Source organism: Carlito syrichta, unplaced genomic scaffold (genome assembly GCF_000164805.1).
Source record: "Carlito syrichta isolate Samal-C Ts95f unplaced genomic scaffold, Tarsius_syrichta-2.0.1 Scaffold311350, whole genome shotgun sequence".
Taxonomy (NCBI): domain Eukaryota; kingdom Metazoa; phylum Chordata; class Mammalia; order Primates; family Tarsiidae; genus Carlito; species Carlito syrichta.
In genome coordinates this window covers 34927-52957 of record NW_007255446.1, presented here as the reverse complement: position 1 = coordinate 52957, position 18031 = coordinate 34927, and the positions used below count along the sequence as shown (strand labels likewise).

The following is an 18031-nucleotide window of genomic DNA, read 5'->3' as shown; positions in this document are numbered from 1 at the left end:
GTCGTAACAAGTTAAGGCGGCAAAAACACCCGGCGGGCTGGATAAATGTCCTCGGCGGGCCGCATGTGGCCCGCAGGCCGTAGTTTGAGGACCCCTGCAAAAGATAATACACCCAAGAGGGATTTATGCCAAGGATGCAAGAATAGTTCAACATACACAAGTTGACAAACTTGCTACATCACATCAACAGAATGAAGGACAAAAACCATATGATCATCTCAATAGATACAGAAAAAGCAAAAGCATCTGATAAAATACAACATCCCACGATGATAAAAACTCTTAGCAAAGTAGGCACATACTTTAACATAAGGACCATATATTTTTAAAAATCATAGCTCACAATATACCGAATGGGGGAAAAGTTGAAAGCCTCTGTTCTAAGAACGAGAACAAGACAAGGATGCCCACTTTCACTATTCTTAGTCAACACAGTATTGGAAACCCTAGCCAGAGAAAACTAGGCAAAGAGAAATCAAATGCATCCAAATGAAAAAGGACAAAGTAAAACTTTCTTTGCAGATGACATGATCTCATATATAGAAAAACCTAAAGACTCCACCAAAAACCTCTTAGAACTCTAAAAACAAACTTAGTCAAGTTGAAGGGTACACAATCAGCATGTAAAAATCTGGCTGAGCATGGTGGCTCACACCTGTAATCTGAGCACTTTGGGAGGACAAGGTTGGAAGACTGCTTGAGCCCAGGAGCTCAAGACCAGCCTAGGCAACATGGTGAGATGTCATCTCTACAATAAATAAATAAATACACATCAGCATTTTTATACCCCATTAACAAACTAGCTGAAAAAGAAATCAAGAAAGTGATCCCATGCATATTAGGTAAAAAAGAAAAAAAATTTTAGGAATAAATTTAACCAAAAAGGTAAAAGACCATGACAATGAAAACTATAAAACACTGATGAAAGAAACGGAAGAGGACACAAACAAAAAGACATCCTATGCTCATGAAGTGGAAGAATTAATACTGTTAAAATGACCATATTCAGGGAGACACCTCTTATCAACAAGGGTGCCTGAACAAAGCATATTTGTATACCTAACCCTTAACTGTACCCCACAATATCATAACAAAAAATATTGATTAATAAAAAATAGGGGAAAAAATGACCATACTATCCAAAGCTAGCTATAGATTCAATGTAGTCCCTATTAAGATACCTGTGACATTCTTCACAGAAATAGGAAAAAAAAAAACATCTAAAATTCATTTGGAATCACAAAAGACCCTGAATAGCCAAAGCAATACTGAACAGAAAGAACAAAGCAGGAGGCATCATACCTCTTGATTTCAAAATACACTTCAAAGCTATAGTCACCATAAATCAATGGTAGAGAACCAATAGACATATAAACCAATGGAAGAGAATAGAGAACCCAGAAATAACCTATGTATTTCCAGGCAAGTGGTTTTTGACAAAGGCAGCAAGAATTAGGGAAAGGACAGTCTTTTCAATAAATGGTGGATATAAAAATGCATAAGAATGAAATTAGGTCCCTATCTCTTACCATATATAAAAATCAACTCTGGCCAGGCTCAGTGACTCAGCATGTAATCCCAGCACTTTGGGAGGCCGAGGCGAGTGGATTTTTGAGACCAGCCTGGCAACTTGGCAAGACTTCGTCTCTACAATAAATCAAAAATTAGCCAGGCGTGGTAGCATGTGCCTGTAGTTCCAGCTACTTGGAAGGCTGAGGTGGAAGGATCGCTGGAGCCCAGCAGGTCAACACTGGGGTGGCTGTGAGCATGTGTGCCACTGCACTCCAGCCTGGGCAACAGAGGGAGACTTCAACTCAAAAAAATAAAAGGGGCCAAGGGATTGGAATAGGCATTTCTCAAAAAGGACATACAAATACCCAAAAGATATACAAAATACTGCTCAACATCACTAATGATCAGGGAAATTCAAATAGAAACCAAAAATGAGATATTCTCTCACCCCAGTAATAATGTCTATTATGAAAAAGCCAAGAAATAACAAATGTTGGTAAGGATGTAGAGAAAAACGAAACTCTTAAACACTGTAAGTGGGATGTAAATTTGTACAGCCATTAGGGAAAACAGTATTAGAGGGTTCTAAAAAAAAAAAAAAAGAAAAGAAAAGAAATACCATATAATTCAGCAATCTTACTACTGGCTATATTATCCAAAGGAAAGGAAATTAGCACATCAAGGGGATACTACACCCCCATGTTTATTCTATCACTATTCACAATAGCCAAGAAATAGAATCAACATAAGTGTCTATCAACAGATGAATGAATAAAGAAAATGTGGCATATATACACAATAGAGTACTCTTCAGTCCCTCAAACGAATAAAATCCTGTTATTTGCAGCAGGATGGATGGAACTAGAGGTTTTTATGTTAAGTAAAATAAGCCAGGCACAAAAGACAAACACCACATGTTTCCATGCATGTAGGAGCTAAAAAAGTTAATCTCATGGAAGTAAAGAAGGGAATGATAGTTACCAGAGGCTGGGAAGCAAGGAGAGGGAGGGAAAAAGAGAGGTTTGTTAATGGGCACAAAAATACAGATAGAAAGAGTAAGTTGTAGTGTTCAATAGCACATCAGGGTGACTACAGCTAATGGTAATATATTTTATATTTCAAATTAGCTAGAAGAGAAGATTTTAAATGTTCTCACCAGAAAGAAATAAAACATGTTCAAGGTGATGGATACCCTAAATACCTTGGTTTGATGACTATGCATTCTATGCATGTATCAAAATATCATGTGCAACCCATAAGTATGTAAAATTATCATGTATCAATAAAAACATAAAAATATGGATGTTTTGGGGTACATTAAAATAAATATTCATATTAAGAAAGAAAAAACTAAAGTGAAAAGAGAAATAACCAATGGTACCTGAGATGGTTCCTGTGCTTACTATTCAGGCAAAATACTCCAAAACTTGTCAGATACATGATCATATGAGCTCTTGTACATCATCTACAAAATTTCCAATTTTTCTGTTCATTTAGAGAGCAAGCTTTGATTAAGTCTGCTGACTTTGTTTTTTTTTTTTTTTTTTTTTTTTGAGTTGGAGTCTCACTCGGTCACCCAGACTGGAGTGCAGTGGCCACTCCCAGCCACCGCAGCCTTGCCTGCTGGGCTCCAGCAATCCTTCCGCCTCAGCCTTCCGAGTAGCCGGAATTACAGGCATGCACTACCACGCCCGGCTGATTTTTTGATTTATTGTAGAAATGAGGTCTCGCTGCCCAGGCGGGTCTCGAACCCACGGGCTCAGGCAATCCACACACCTCAGCCTCCCAAAGGCGCGGGATTACAGGCTGAGCCACCGAGCCCGGCAAGTCTGCTGACTTTGTAAAGTCACAGGGTAACTTACAACAGCCTTATTTCAGCACCACCCATGTACATCCCAACTTCTCAAACCTGCATCGGACCAGCTTTGACATTCTGCCAGTACTCCTATTTATGAGTTAAATAAAATTCTGACATATACTCCGTTAAACACTCATACTTTGAGAAGTTAGTGGCAGACAATAAGCCTCTTTAATACACCAATAGGTAAATCAACAAGCAACAAATTTTGGCTGGGGGAAGAGAGCTGTTATGGACTGAATGTTTGTGTCCACCTAACCCATAATGTGATGGTATTTGGAGGTGGGACCGCTGGGATGTAAACAGATTTAGATGACATCATGGGTATGAAATGATGGGATGGATATATATCCTCTTAAGAGGAAAGCAGCCAGAGCTCTTTTTCTGCCATGTGAGGACACAGCAAGAATGGTGGCTGCCTGCAGATCAGGATGAGGATCCTCATCCGGAACCAAAGGCTTTAGCCCCTTATGCTTGGAATTTCCAGCCTCAGAGTGTGAGAAATAAACATCTGTTGTTTAAGTCACTTGGTCTATGGTATTCTGTCATACTAGAGCAACATGACTAAGAAGAGTGTTTGCCACCTTCAGAAACTGAGGCAGGGGCACCGACCATATATCTAAAATCAGAGACCTTATGTCAGTGAAAACTCTTTAGACCAGCTCTAACTCTCTATGTGGGTATTTTTTTTTTAGAGAAGGTAGCATGTAGGGGTAAGTGGAAAGCAGTGAATGAGGAAGAATTCCACAATCCGAATGAACCTGCTTCTTTGCAGAGAACGGGACAAAGTCAACAACAACAACCATGAACAAAAAAGACAATCTGCTAATCTTTTGACATAGGATACTGTATAATTCTACTTACATGAAGCTCTAGAGTAGGCAAAAATTAATGCATATTGAACAAAATCAGAAGAGCTGTTGCCTCTGATGAATGTGGGGGCAGGAAATGACTGGAAAGGGGCAGAAGGAAACTTCTGGGATGAGAATAATTGTTCTATGTTGTCACGGGGGTTCAGATTACACAGGCATATGCATACACCAAAGCTCACTGAAAGGTACACTTAAGGTATTTTGTGCAGTGTATTTGTGCAGTGTGAATCCCACCCATAAAAAATATGAGAATATTAATTCTTCTTTTTTTTGTTGTTGTTTTGAGTCAGGTCTCACTTTGCCACGCCGGCCGGAATGCAGTGGCATGATCATGGCTCACCGCAGCCTCCTGGGCTCAGGTGATCCTTTCATCTCAGCCTCCCAAGTAGCTGGGACCACAGGCACATGCCACCACTCTCAACTAATTTTTTAAAATGTTTTTGTAGAGATGAGGTCTTGCTTGTTGCCTAGACTGGTCTTGAACTCCTGGACTCAAGCAATCCTCCCGCTTTGGTTTCTCAAAGTGCTGGGACTATAGGCAACAGCCAACATGCCCAACCTAGAATATTAATTATTTATATGCATGCCGAAATGTTTATGAGCAAAGGATAATAATGTCTGTAATGCTAAAAAGCATCAAAAGTGAAATGGACTTGTAGATGGCGAGAGTAGTACACAAGTGGGTAATAAGTGATAAAGAATATAGACTGTCCAGGCTCAGTGGCTTAGCCTGTAATCCCAGCACTTTGGGAGGCCGAGGTGAGTGGATTGCCTGAGCCTGTGGGTTTGAGACCAGCCTGGGCAACTTGGTGAGACCTCGTCTCTACAATAAATCAAAAATTAGTCAGGCGTGGTAGCACATGCCTGTAGTTCCGGCTACTTGGAAGGCTGAGGCAAAAGGATCCCTGGAGTCCAACAGGTCGACACTGGGATGGTTGTGAGCATGCCAATGCACTCCAGCCTGGACGACAGAATGAGACTCCAACTAAAACAAAAAAAGAATACATATCACAGCTGGGTACAGTAGCCCATGCCTGTCATCCTAGCACTTTGGGAGGCTGATACAAGAGTACTGCCTGAGCCCACAGGTTCCAGACCATCTTGAGCAACACAGGGCAACCTCATCTTTACAATAAATAAAAAAAATTAGCTGGGCATGGTGGCACGTGCCTGTAGATACAGCTACTTGAAAGGCTGAAGCAGAAGGATCGCCTGAGTCCAGCAGATCGAGGCTGCAGTGACTGTGAGAGTGCCACTGCCCTTCAGCCTGGGCAACAGAGTGAGACTCTGACTCAAAAATAAAACAAAACAAAACAAAACAAAAGAGGTGGTAGGTCAGCAGATGTTCATTTAGTAAGCCTTTCAACTTTTTAATATACTCCAGTTCAACATTTTCTTCATAATAAAATGCAGGAAATTAAGTATCATAGGATATAAACTCAAAATATACATGTCATGGAAAAAGGAGTTAAATGACAGTTGAAGTTATCCAAAAAGCTTAGGAACCAAAATTAATATGAAACAAAACAGATTATAACTTAATAATCATTACTGGATTTTATAGGTAAAATATGGTGACCAGAATTTGCTTAAAAATAATACAGGAGTGGGAGAGGAGGGTGACATTACAGGGGAAACAAGATTCCCCATGAACCAACAAGATTATTGTTGTTGGGCTGGGAGTAGTGGCTCACACCTGTAATCCCAGCACTTTGGGAGGTGGAGGCGAGAGGAAAGCCTGAGTCCAGGGGTTCAGGACCATCCTGGGCAACTTGGCAAGATCTCGTCTTTACAATAAATCAATAAAACATTAGCCGGGTGTGGTGGCACAAGCCTGTAGTTCCAGCAGTTTGGAAGATTGAGGCAGAAGGATTGCCTGAGCCCAGAAGGTTGAGACTGTGGTAGCCACGAGTGTGCCAATGCACACCAGCCTGGGCGACACAGTGAGATGCCGACCAAAAAAAAAACAAACAAAAAAAAACCAAAAAGAAAAAAACAAAACTGGTGACCTCAGAAACAGACAACAAGACAGAGAAAACTACAAATTTATAATCATCATAAGCACAGAAATTAACACCAATTTTCAGCAGAAATCTCCTGTGATCCCACTGTGGAAGTAAGGGAGGTCAGAAAAAAAGTGTGAAAAGAGGGGAACAAAGGGCCTAGAGTTGAACTAAAATTGCTCCAAGAAAGTAAGTCCACCCTAAAGTCGTCATCGTCATCATCATCATCATCATCATCACCACATGTGTAGTCTTGATAAACCAAAGCAAGGACTACAGGGACTCAGAGGGGTGCACGATCTGGAGAACAGCCCACTCAAGCAGAGTGCCTGGGGGAAGAAGGGAGCAGGAAGGAAGAGGTGACCTCCAGAACAGTGGTACTGCTTCAGACACCAAATGAGAAGAGGGAGAGAGGATAGACCCAGAGAACTGGGAAGGTAAGTAGGAAGAGCTGGATGTATAAGGAAGGGGTGATGAACTCAGGTTCACGAGTTGGGCAGTCACAAAGAAAATCACAAACTGAGTGAGGAAGCAACTGAGCTGAATGGGGGGAGGGAGGTTTCCAGGGATCCCAGGAAGGCCCCTCACTCGGGCAGACAAAGGTGTGGAGGGGAGGCAGAGCCAGGGTCTCAAGAGCAGCCAAGGAAGCAGAATAGCCTCCTCCACAGCCTCAGCAAAGCTGCCTTCCTCCTGGAGGGCTGAGTGGCTTATGTGGTCTGCCCTGTTCTTCCCCTCACCTGCACAATGGCCCAGTGGTTGTCTTTTCTTGTCTTCCCAGGGCTCCTCCCTTGCTCTAGCAGCCTGATGAATTCTGGTTTAGAATGGGCAATTTCTGCTTACAGGGAAAAACAATGCAATGACTCTTAGTTGTAGGCTCTAGGGGCCATTTGCTGAAGACACGTGGGGTGTGAAGGGAGGGGCTCTCAGAGCAGAAAGATAGCAGGATGACCCCATCTCCCATGCTCGGAGTGCCACCCGCCAGGAAGAGAGCCCTAGCATGGGGAAAGAGGCCTGCATATGCACAGTGACAGCCAGTAGACAGCTCTCTTGGAACCAGACCCTCCCCACGGGAACAGAGAAAACATCCTTGTTTCTGAGTTAACCTGAGGCAAAATCAGAGGTACTCTGGGCAAGAGCCAGGCCTGAGAGAAGCCACACTTACCTACTGAGACCAAGTGGCTGTAGTTCTCCAGCATGACCTCCCTGTACAGGGTCCTCTGGGCAGGGTTAAGCAACCTCCACTCCTTCTGGGTGAAATCCACAATCACATCCCCAAATGTCATGAAAGTCTGTAACACAAAACCCAGGCCTGCTCACCAGGAGGCAGAAGAGTCCGGCCTCTGCCACCCAGATCTTCTGTTCCAACACCCCCGTCTGTGCCCGACCCCAGCATTTAGAACCTGTTCTCCAAAGTTCTAGGCAGATCTGGATAGGGCTCCCCCCCTCCAAAAAAAAATAGAGTTCTAATCTGTGTGGGGTTTAACAAAGACAAAGAGAAGAGGAAAACTCAAAAACTACACTACAGTGTTTCCTAAGAACATATGAAGAGTAAACAAAAACACTAAAGTTTAATGGTACCCTGGGCCATGTCCTGAATTGGACATTCCATGGAATTTATAAACGTGGAAGACACAGTTTTCACTGATGTCCTGATCAAATGAAAGCTGATCATTCTGAATCTGCCCTGGAGGTTCTCTTTCACACTAGTCTTGAATTCAGATGGAGACTAGATCTGATTTCTGCCAAATGTTTAACACTGGACTTGTTTATAGGACAGTAAAGGTATAAGTGAATTAGCCAATGGAACTCTGATGAAAAGGGCAGTACCTCTGTACTGCAACTAGGAATGTGCTGCCTGGCATCTCTGCAGGTACTTGATGAACTTTAATTCTGTTCAGTGAAGCTCATCATCTACTAGACTCACAGACCAGAAAGCCTCTCCTTTGACCTTGAACAGTCAATCCCTATTGCCCCCAGCACTAATTTGTCACTTCACACCTCTTGCTAAGACCCTCAAAACCCAGGTGGCTTAAAGACTCAGTCAGCCTCTTCAGGCTGGCATCCAGGTTCTGTCCACACATGCCTCAAAGGCGGCCAGCTCAGAGCTTCCAGAACAGGCAGGCCGAGGCTGACCACACTTCTGCCTCCTCTCCAGTTCCTGGACTTGCCATGTCTCTCGGGGCTGCCAGGGAGCCCCCACCTCCTGGATACCTCTGTGACTTATCTCACTGCCCTACCTTCACTGACTCCAGCTCAACCAGCACCAGACACTTCATAGGACATCCATGTCTTTTGCTGTAATTGCTCCCTGTGTGTTGTGCACAGTTCACTACTCAGTGGGTGATGTGCACACAGGTCAGTCACCCACGGGAAGGACACAAGAAAGATCACTTGCCCAAGACTTGTACTTGTCTGTGTCCTATACAATCAATGTGGCCACCAGGACCAGTGAAGGGAATGGGTTCACCTGTGACAGCAGAGAGAAAATTCCGAGGAAGTCTCACCTCTCTCCTGGTCATGACCATCTTCCTGCTTTCTGCAGAGAAGGGAAACCCGCAGATGGTGGCTGATCTGTGGGAAAAGAAGAGCAGTCAGAGGGTGCCTAGATGCAGCTGCCCTCCCGACATGCCAAACAGGCCCATCTCCAATACCAGCTGGGAGCTGTGAGAGCGCCAGCACCAACCTCCTCTGGGCACCTGACCAGAAGGTCTAGGGGGCCGGGCTCCCTGCAACTCAGCCCCAAGATCTGGGAGTGAGGCATAGGAGTGAGGCCCCTGTGCCCCAGGAGCTGGGTGAGACTGGTTGCTCACATTGCTGATGAACTAAAAGGAGCACTGGCAGGTCAAGTCCTAGGTTTAAGGTTGGGGCTCGGAGCGGCTGGCAGAAGATCAGGCTGTGGTGTGATGCCTCACCATAGATCCCCTGTTCTGTGCGACAATGGCCACCTCTACCCTCACATACCCCAGGGTAGGGGAACTGAGACTGGGGGCCCAGTTGAGACCTAGGAATAAAGCAGGCTGTAAAGCACACACGTTTCTTTCCTGCTCCTATCAGTTTCTGACCCCACGAACGGCCCCACTTCAGATGCTGATTGCAAGCCCCAGGTTGTGACTTAGATTTCTTCCCAATCAGCTATAAACTAGGTCCCACAATCCCTCCTTGGGTTCGAGTTTGACAGGACAGCTCACAAAATGCAGGGCAGCATTTTACTTACGTTTATCAGTTGATGATAGAGGATGCTACAAAGGACACAGATGAATAGCCAGACGTGAGGCAGAGCTTCCACTTCCTCCTGAGTCTGTGGCTCTGCCCTCAGATCTCTGCACTTCCATGTGCTCAGTGACCAGAAAGCTCAACCAATCTTGCTGTTCAAGAATTTTTATAGAACTTAATCTCTGGCCCCTCCCCCACCCGGCCCAGAGGAAGGTGAGAAGGGCCAGGAGTTTCATCCCTAAAGTAACTTGGTTTTTCTGGTGATCAGCCGACCCCAAGTCATCCTATTAGCACTAAAGCCAGGGAGGCTCTAATGTGGCTCTTTATGAATGACAAAAGACACTACCATCGCTTAGGAAGTCCCAGGGGTTTTAGGAGCTCTGTGGCAGAAACTGCGAACAAAGGGGATATAAATTTCATATTTTATCGCAAGCAGTAATACCACAAAGTGCTCATTTAAAAAATACTCCAAGTATTCTTATGACACAACAAATATTAATGGCTCTTTAGTAAAATACAGAAAAATATAAGGGTGAGAATAGAGTGAAACTTGAAGGAACAAAGACCATATCATGTGGTGATCATGAAAACAGCTTACTTCCACTAGCCAGCAACACTATGAATCATAAACTTTGAGCTATGACGTTATACGTCAGAGCAAGTAGTTGAGGAAGAAAAGAAGAAAAACAGTAAGGTTTCCTATCGTCTGTATGGGAAGTTGTGAGACACTTTAAAAAATTTAGTTTTGTTAGGATTTCTGTAAGTATACATGCATATAGTTAGTCCCCAACATACGAACAAGCTCTGTTCTGAGGGTATATCTGGAAGTCCAGTTTGTTTTAAGTCCAACAAAGTCAACTAACACAATCAGCTACATAGTACTGTAAGTATTTAACAGGCTGTACTTGTGGAGGAAGATGAGGCCCCATTAGGCCAGCACCAATTAGGTATATTAAGGAATGAAATCTCAGGACAGATTTGACAAATGTTACAAAGAAACTTAATGACAATAGCAAGGAGCTGTAAAAGCTAATAAGCCAGTTGTAAAACATCTACTGCTAGCTCCCAGTAAACAAAAAGCAGTTAGCCATTAACTGCTAGTTGCACAGTAAACAAGAAACAGTTAACTACTGCTGTTAACTAACCCTATCTTTTTTTTTTGAGTTGGAGTCCCACTCTGTCACCCAGACTGGAGTGCAGTGGCCGCTCCCAGCCACCGCAGCCTCGACCTGCTGGGCTCCGGCGATCCTTCCGCCTCAGCCTTCTAAGTAGCTGGAATTATAGGCACGCGCTACCATGCCTGGCTGACTTTTTTTTATTTATTGTAGAAATGAGGTCTCGCTGCCCAGGTGGGTCTCGAACCCGCGGACTCAGGCAATCCACTCACCTCAGCCTCCCAAAGGCGCGGGATTACAGGCTGAGCACCGAGCCCAGCTAACTCACTCTATCTTAAACAAAACACCCTCCTCAATCAGCCACTTCACAAACCTCTGGAAATTTCCTTTTGCAAGTCCTCTGGATAGTTTTCTGGCCCACTGGACTCGCAACACCTCATAGATGATTCTATTTAGTCTCTGCCTCTTTGCAGACATTCTTTCTGTGGTTTGGCCACTGTGCTCTTCCCAATGTATCTTCCCTTTAATAAATCTACCTTTTTTTTTTTGATTCCGACTACTTGGAAGGCTGAGGCGGACGGATACCCTGAATCCAGCAAATTGAGGCCGTGCCACTGTACTCCAGCCTGGGCGGCAGAGTGAGACTCCAACTCAAAAAAAAAAAAAAGATTCATAACTTTATGGTTCCTATGTAGGGGACTTACTCTAAGTAGTTCACATACTTTCATGTCCCATCTGTGCTTTCTTTACCTATTCCAAAGTCACAAAGATATTAGTCTTAGAATTTTAAGTATTTTATGCTTTGATGCAAGTGTATTTATTTTATCTTTCTTTTAATTGCTTGTTTCTAGGTTACAGAAATACAAGAGCTTTTTAGAAACACTTACCTTGTCTTGTACTCATAAATACACTGATGAGTTCTAGTTGTTTAACCGCAGAATCTTCCATGTACACATTCATGTCCTCTGTGAATAAAAAAGTTTTACTTTTCCAACTTTGTGCCTTTTATCCTTTTTCTTGTCCTACCAGATTGGCTAGCTATTCTAGGATAATGCTGAATGGGAGTGATAAGAACCAGCATTAATGCTTGTTCTTCATCTTAATGAAAAAGCATTTCATTACATACAGTGATCACTGTACGGTTGTCACATATAACCTTTGTTATCTTAAGGAAAATTATTTCTATTTCTCATTTGTTAAAAATTTTTATCCTGAAAGGGATGAAATTTTATCAAATATTTTTCTGTAAGTGAATTTTTTCTCATTACTCCATTAAAGTGGTGAATTAAAGTAACTTTTGGAGGCTGGGTGTGGCTCATGTCTGTACTCCAGTACTTTGGGAGGTCAATGTAAGAGGACTGTCTGACCCCAGGAGTTTGGTAAGACCAGCTTGGGCAACATGGTGAGACCTCATCTCTACAATAAAAAAAAAAATTAATTGGGCAAGGCGGTACATGCGTGTAGTCCCAGCTACTCAGGAGGCTGGGGTGGAAGGATTGCCTGAGCCCAGCAGGTCGAGGCTGTAGTAGCCATGATTGTGCCACTGTATTCCAGCCTGGGTGACAGGGGTGAAACTCCAACACACACACACACACACACACACACACACACACACACACACACACACACACGCAAAAGTGCCTTTTGGAAATGAAACCTATCCTACTTTTGTGGAATAAACTCTACATGCTCAGAATATATCCTTTTCATATATTGCAGGACTCTCTTCATTAATATTTGGTGAGGATTTGTGACTGTTTGCATTTGGAGTGATGCTTATGTGCAAGGACATGAGAGACCTTTCTAGAGATAGTCTACATATTGACTGAGGTGAGAAGTAACATGAGTGTACACATTTGCCAAAATTCATTAAGGTGTACAGTGAAAAGCTGTGCTTCTTCTAACATGCAAACTATACCTCAATAAAATCAATTAAAAATCCTCCTTAGAACTCAAGTATTTATGGACAAAATAAGATGTCTGGGATTTGATTTAAAATACTCTGGCATGGCCGGGCTCGGTGGCTCAGTCTAATCCCAGCACTTTGGGAGGCCGAGGCAAGTGGATTGCCTGAGCCTACGGGTTTGAGACCCACCTGAGCAACTTGGCGAGACCGCGTCTCTACACTACATCAAAAATTAGCCGGGCGTGGTAGCGCACGCCTGTAGTTCCGGCTACTTGGAAGGCTGAGGTGGAAGGATCGCCGGAGCCCAGCGCGTCGAGACTGCGGTGGCCGAAAGTGTGCCACTGCCCTCCAGTCTGGGCAACGGAGTGGAACTCCAACTCAAAAAAAAAAAAAAATAAATACTCTGGCATAAAAATAAAATAAAATACACTTTCACATAAAAAGGGAGAGAGGATAAATCTAACAAGACAGCCATAGTTTTAAAATTGTATAAGTCAGATGAGGATAAATTGAGGTTTCTTATACTATGCTCTCAATTCTGCTATACATTTGAAATTTTTTCCTAAGACTACCTTACCAGAAAAAGCATTCATCATGTTACTAATTCTGCACTTAACCCAAAAAAATGGCTAAAATAATCTTACAGAAACTAAACTCACTGAAAAACAAAGAGCTCCAGCAACCAAGGAACGGCCCACTCAAGAAACAGTCACATGCAGAATAACAGAAAACATCATAGCGTTTTTTGCCCATCATCTCCTCTCCACTCTCCCTGTGGAGGCATGGTCTCCCTCTCTGTGGCTCTCTCTCTTGGACAGCAGTGGACGGAGGAGAATGCATCTTATTCTCAATGTGTGAACCTGTCTGGGAACTGCCTAGGAGAGGAATCTCATGAAAAGGAGGGAGACATTGAAAAGGAGGGAGGCATTGCTTGGGGCAAAAGATTACAGATGCTGAGCACAATAGACCTTGCAAAGCGCATCTCAGCTTCCAATTCCCTTCTCCAAACCCAAGAAAGCAACTTAGACCTTATTTACAAGGTGTGACCTGTCAGAGGCTGCCTGAATGACTGCTCTTGGTTTTGGCTATTTCGGAAGACAGAAAAAAGCACTGGATCCCACTTGGAAAAGACGCAGGTAGTCTGAAGAGCAGACACCAGGCACAAGATATTATGGGTGGAGACACACAACAGACCATCAAAACCCAGAAGAGAGACCTTTTGGGGGTTACAAATATATAAAAGCAGCTGAATACATGAAAAAAAATGGAAAAAGCCACACACAGACCCAGGCAGGTTGCATGCTCCAAAAAGGCCTGAGAAAACCTGAAACTTACTCTTTGGAGGGATGCCAAGGCTCAGCACCAAGGCCAAGCTACTTAAGGAACAACTTTCTTGACAAAGAGACAGTCTTGCAAAGGCTGGAAGAGGAAAACGTTTTATTCAAATGCCTAATTTCTAGCAGCAACAACAACAAAATCACAAGGAACAAAAAGAAACAGGAAAACATGGCATATTAAAATGAAAAAAATTAAGTGGCAGAAATCTTCCTTGAGAAAACACAAGCATCTGACACACTGAACAAAAACTTTTGAACTGTCTTAAATATGCTCAAAATGTGCCAGGAGCAGTGGCTCACGCTCCTGGCACATTTGAGAGGCTGAGGCAAGAGAACTGCCTGAGTTCAGGAGTTCGAGACCAGCCTGGGCAACTTGGCGAGACCTTGTCTCTACAATAAGTGAAAAAATTAGCTGGGTGTGATTCCAGCTACCTGGGAGACTGAGGCAGAAGGATCGCCTGAGCCCAGTAGGTCGAGGCTGCGGTGGCCGTGAGCATGCCACTGCACTCCAGCCTGGGTGACAGAGTGAGACTCTGACTCAAAAAAAAAAAAAAAATGCTCAAAAGGTCAAGTAGAAATGGAGAGAGAACTGAAGGAAATCAGGAACATTATATATGAACAAAATCAGAATATCAACAAAGACACAGGAAATATAAAAAGGAACCAAACAAAAACCCTGGGCCTGGCTGGGCTTAGTGACTCAGTCTGTAATCCCAGCACTTTGTCTGAGTCAGTGGGTTTGAGACCAGCCTGGGCAACTTGGTAAGACCTTGTCGCTACAACAAATAAAAAATTAGCCAGGCGTGGTAGTGTGTGCCTATAGTTCCAGTTACTTGGAAGGATCGCTGGAGCCCAGCAGGTCAAAGCTGGGGTAGCCTTGAGTGTGCCACTGCACTCCAGCCTGGGCAAAGGAGTGAGACTGCAACTCAAAAAAAAAAAAAAATCAAAAAACAAACAAACAAAAAACCTGGGCCTGAAAAACATGGTAAGTGAATTGAAAAAATTCACTACAGAATTAATGGCAGGAAGCAGGCAGAAAGAAAAAACATTGAACATGAAGATAGGACATTTAAAATTACTAAGACAGAGAAGCAGAACAAAAAAAGAGAAGGAAAGTTACCAGAGCCAAGACAGTTGTAGAGCACCATTAACTGGACCCATATAAACATTGTGGGTGTCCAGAAGAAGACAGTAACATGCAGATAGAATGTTCAAAGAAATAATAGCCAAAAGTTTAAAATCTGAAGAAAGACATTAATCTACAAACCTAACACACACAACAAAAACAAAAAATTTTACATTCAAAGAGGTCTAAACCAAAACACCACACTTCCCAACCATGCTTCCGGAATACAGGACTGGCAAGGAGAGAGATTAAGAACAGCATCGGTCTGTCGCTTGCAGGAAAATCTATCACCACCGACTGAGAAATTGGAAATGGGAGCACTGTCTTGTTATTTCCACCCCACCACCCAAGTAGAGTTTTGGTCACAGTGAACCCATGTAGCAGGGATGGTACTCTGTGATGCAAACATCACACACTCTCACTGTTTTCACAGACTTAGTTGATTCTTCTGAAAAAAGAGTTCTCTAAATTGCTAGGTGGTCTTAACACAACTTCCATAAAGTGTAAGGGCTGTTGTGTTTTGCTTTAAATAACTGACCAGTTGTGGTGCTTTGCTAGTGAGAGTCCACGTGGCTCCTCACACTGTCATTTCAGGATTCACATTCCTGATTATAATATGAGTAGAATTAGGGCCAGGCAACCAGGTGAGTGGTATACTCAATATTTGTCCTTATGAGCAGAGCTGCAAAGGCAGCGGAAAGTAGAATATAGAGAGGAGTCTCGCAGGTATGAGATGAAATTGGAGGGAAAAGGTATAGCAGAGACAGAATCGACAAGACTCAGTACCTACTCAAGTAGATGGGAAGTTTGCCAAAGTATGGAAACTACAGGAGGCAGAAGTGAAAGGGGGGGTAGGGGATGGGGGAGTGTACTGCTGTGCTGAATTCTTGGTGTTTCTCCTCATGCTTCTGATCTTAATAAGCCGAGTATGGAAACTGAACAGTGAGGAGACATTTTTGAGACCCAGAAAATTTCCACATGGACTGGGGTAAAGGATGAAATTAACAAACCACTAATTGTGTTGAGTGTGATAATGGTACTGTGGCTATGTTAAAAGGCAAAAGAAGAGCCATACAAATAGAGAGGGATGCCACAGTAAAGATAAAATGACATCGTGGATTCACTTTAAGACATCCTGTAAAGCTGGAAAGTAGAAAGTGTGGGGTAGGGATGGAGGTTGGTTAAATGAGAACAGCAAAGTATTATCATATATGAAGGGAATTGAGATTAATTATATATTACTATTCAAATATTTTTCATTATATATTTGAAAAAACTGAATATCCAAGATAATTAAGAGAAGGAGACTAGAGAAAACTGATTTTCAGGGTGTGAAGAACACTGCAAACTGGTTGATCTGACTCATACCATCTGTGGGAGTTGATAGCATGTAAGAACAGAAAACTGAGAACCAGAAAAAAGTAGTTAAAATAGTTAGCAATAAATTAGATATGAACATGAGGCAAACTTGAGACATATATTTCCTTCACTTATATTTCATTAAAATTTTGAAAGATAAAAATAACTCCATTCTTGGGGCGATGAAAAATATTCATATATTGATCTGATGACTAAGACTCAACTATATAAACTTGTCAAAATTCTTCAAACTCTGACTTAAAAATAAGCGAATTTTACTATGTCTAAATTATACCTCAAAAAAACTAATAATTACTAGAATGGTCAAAATTTCAGCTTGTTCCACAGCCTGATCCACTTGATCCCAAACATGGTGCATAAGGTAAAAACTATTTCAACTCATTAACTCACTAACTTTTAACTTGCACGTGGGTCAAGGGAATGAAGACAGACAAGTGCTGAAAATGCGAATTGGATCATTTTTTTCCGTTAAGACCTGGCCACACCGGAAACACAGATGCCTGAATATAGACCCGAGAGGACTGAGGGGTAAGGATGGAAGGGTACTGAATGAGGGACTTCGATTTCGGGACTGTTCCCCATGAAGGGAAGCAGCTGAAGCTCAGAGCCCCAGAGGGAAGGGGCAGGGCACGAGATGTCAGACACAAGCAAGGGGAACCCACCATGGTTGGGAGCAAAGACGGAAGCAGCAAGGTCTCGAGAGAGGTTCCCACCTGAGGACTATCCTCCCTTTCCCCTGCAGACAATCCTTCCAGGTTTTTTTTTTTGAGGTGGGGTCTCACTCTGTGGCCCAGACTGGCATGCACTAGCAGAACGTGGCTCACCAGTCTTGACATCCTGGGCTCAGGTGATCCTCCTGCCTCAGCCTCCCGAGTAGCTGGGTCTACAGGCATGCGCCACCTTGCCCAGTTGATTGTTTGATTTACTGTAGAGACCAGGTCTCACTAAGTTGCTCTGGCTGGTCTCGAACTTTTGGGCTCAGGTGATCCTCCTGCCTAGGCCTCCCCAAGTGCTGAGATGACAGGAACGCACCACCAGCCCAGTGACAGTCCTTTCTTGGGTAAGCACGGGACTGGAGAAGCAGAGCTAGGGACCAAATAGGGTGTGAGCATCAGAGACAGCCTTGGAAATTCCCAGGTCCAGAGTAGAGCCTCGTTTTGTTTAAAAAAAAAAAAAAAAAAAAGGATCACGAGTCCTGCAGAGAAGAAAATAACCTGGGAACAGAGCCTGCGTGGGCATCTCAACCCAGCCCACCTGATGCAACCTGACGCTGAGTACACGGGACTCACCGGCCACTTGCTATTTCTCAAAGCGACACAGCCAGGAAGCGATAGAGGCGGGTTTCAAGCCTGGCCAAGGGCCCCCTGCGTAGCCAACAGGTAGGCCGGGACAAGCCTCAGTGAAGGCCACACGTGGGCGGGCGGGGCCTGGGGTCGAACTGGACTAGGTGCGAGGGTGGGCTGGGTCACACCAGTGTCGCTCCCCTTCAGGTCCCACTACAATGTTTCCGTAATAACAGCAGCAAGACCCGTTACCGGAGGGTCGGCCCACAGTCCCACAGTTGTCTTCGGGGCGCCACTCCCACCCCAACATCCAAGGGAGCCGGCGCGCGGACCCCGGGAAGCCGCCCGAGTCCCAAAGCCTCCGGCCTCCCTCCCGCGGACGTCCGCGCGGTGGGCACAGCCGCGGGAAGCCGAGTCGGGCCCTGC

The 18031-nt window shown here is 43.8% G+C and overlaps 1 protein-coding gene across 1 annotated transcript in view; it reads right to left on the bottom strand.

Annotated features, from left to right (window-relative positions):
- The window catches only part of ZNF337 (zinc finger protein 337), a 32548-nt gene that overhangs the window by 13951 nt on the left and 566 nt on the right, over positions 1-18031 (bottom strand). The window contains 6 exon segments of the mRNA XM_021717861.1: positions 6983-7027; positions 7030-7077; positions 7408-7534; positions 8750-8816; positions 9460-9484; positions 11461-11538. Coding sequence (XP_021573536.1) covers positions 6983-7027; positions 7030-7077; positions 7408-7534; positions 8750-8770 — 241 coding nt within the window. The 5' untranslated portion in view covers positions 8771-8816; positions 9460-9484; positions 11461-11538.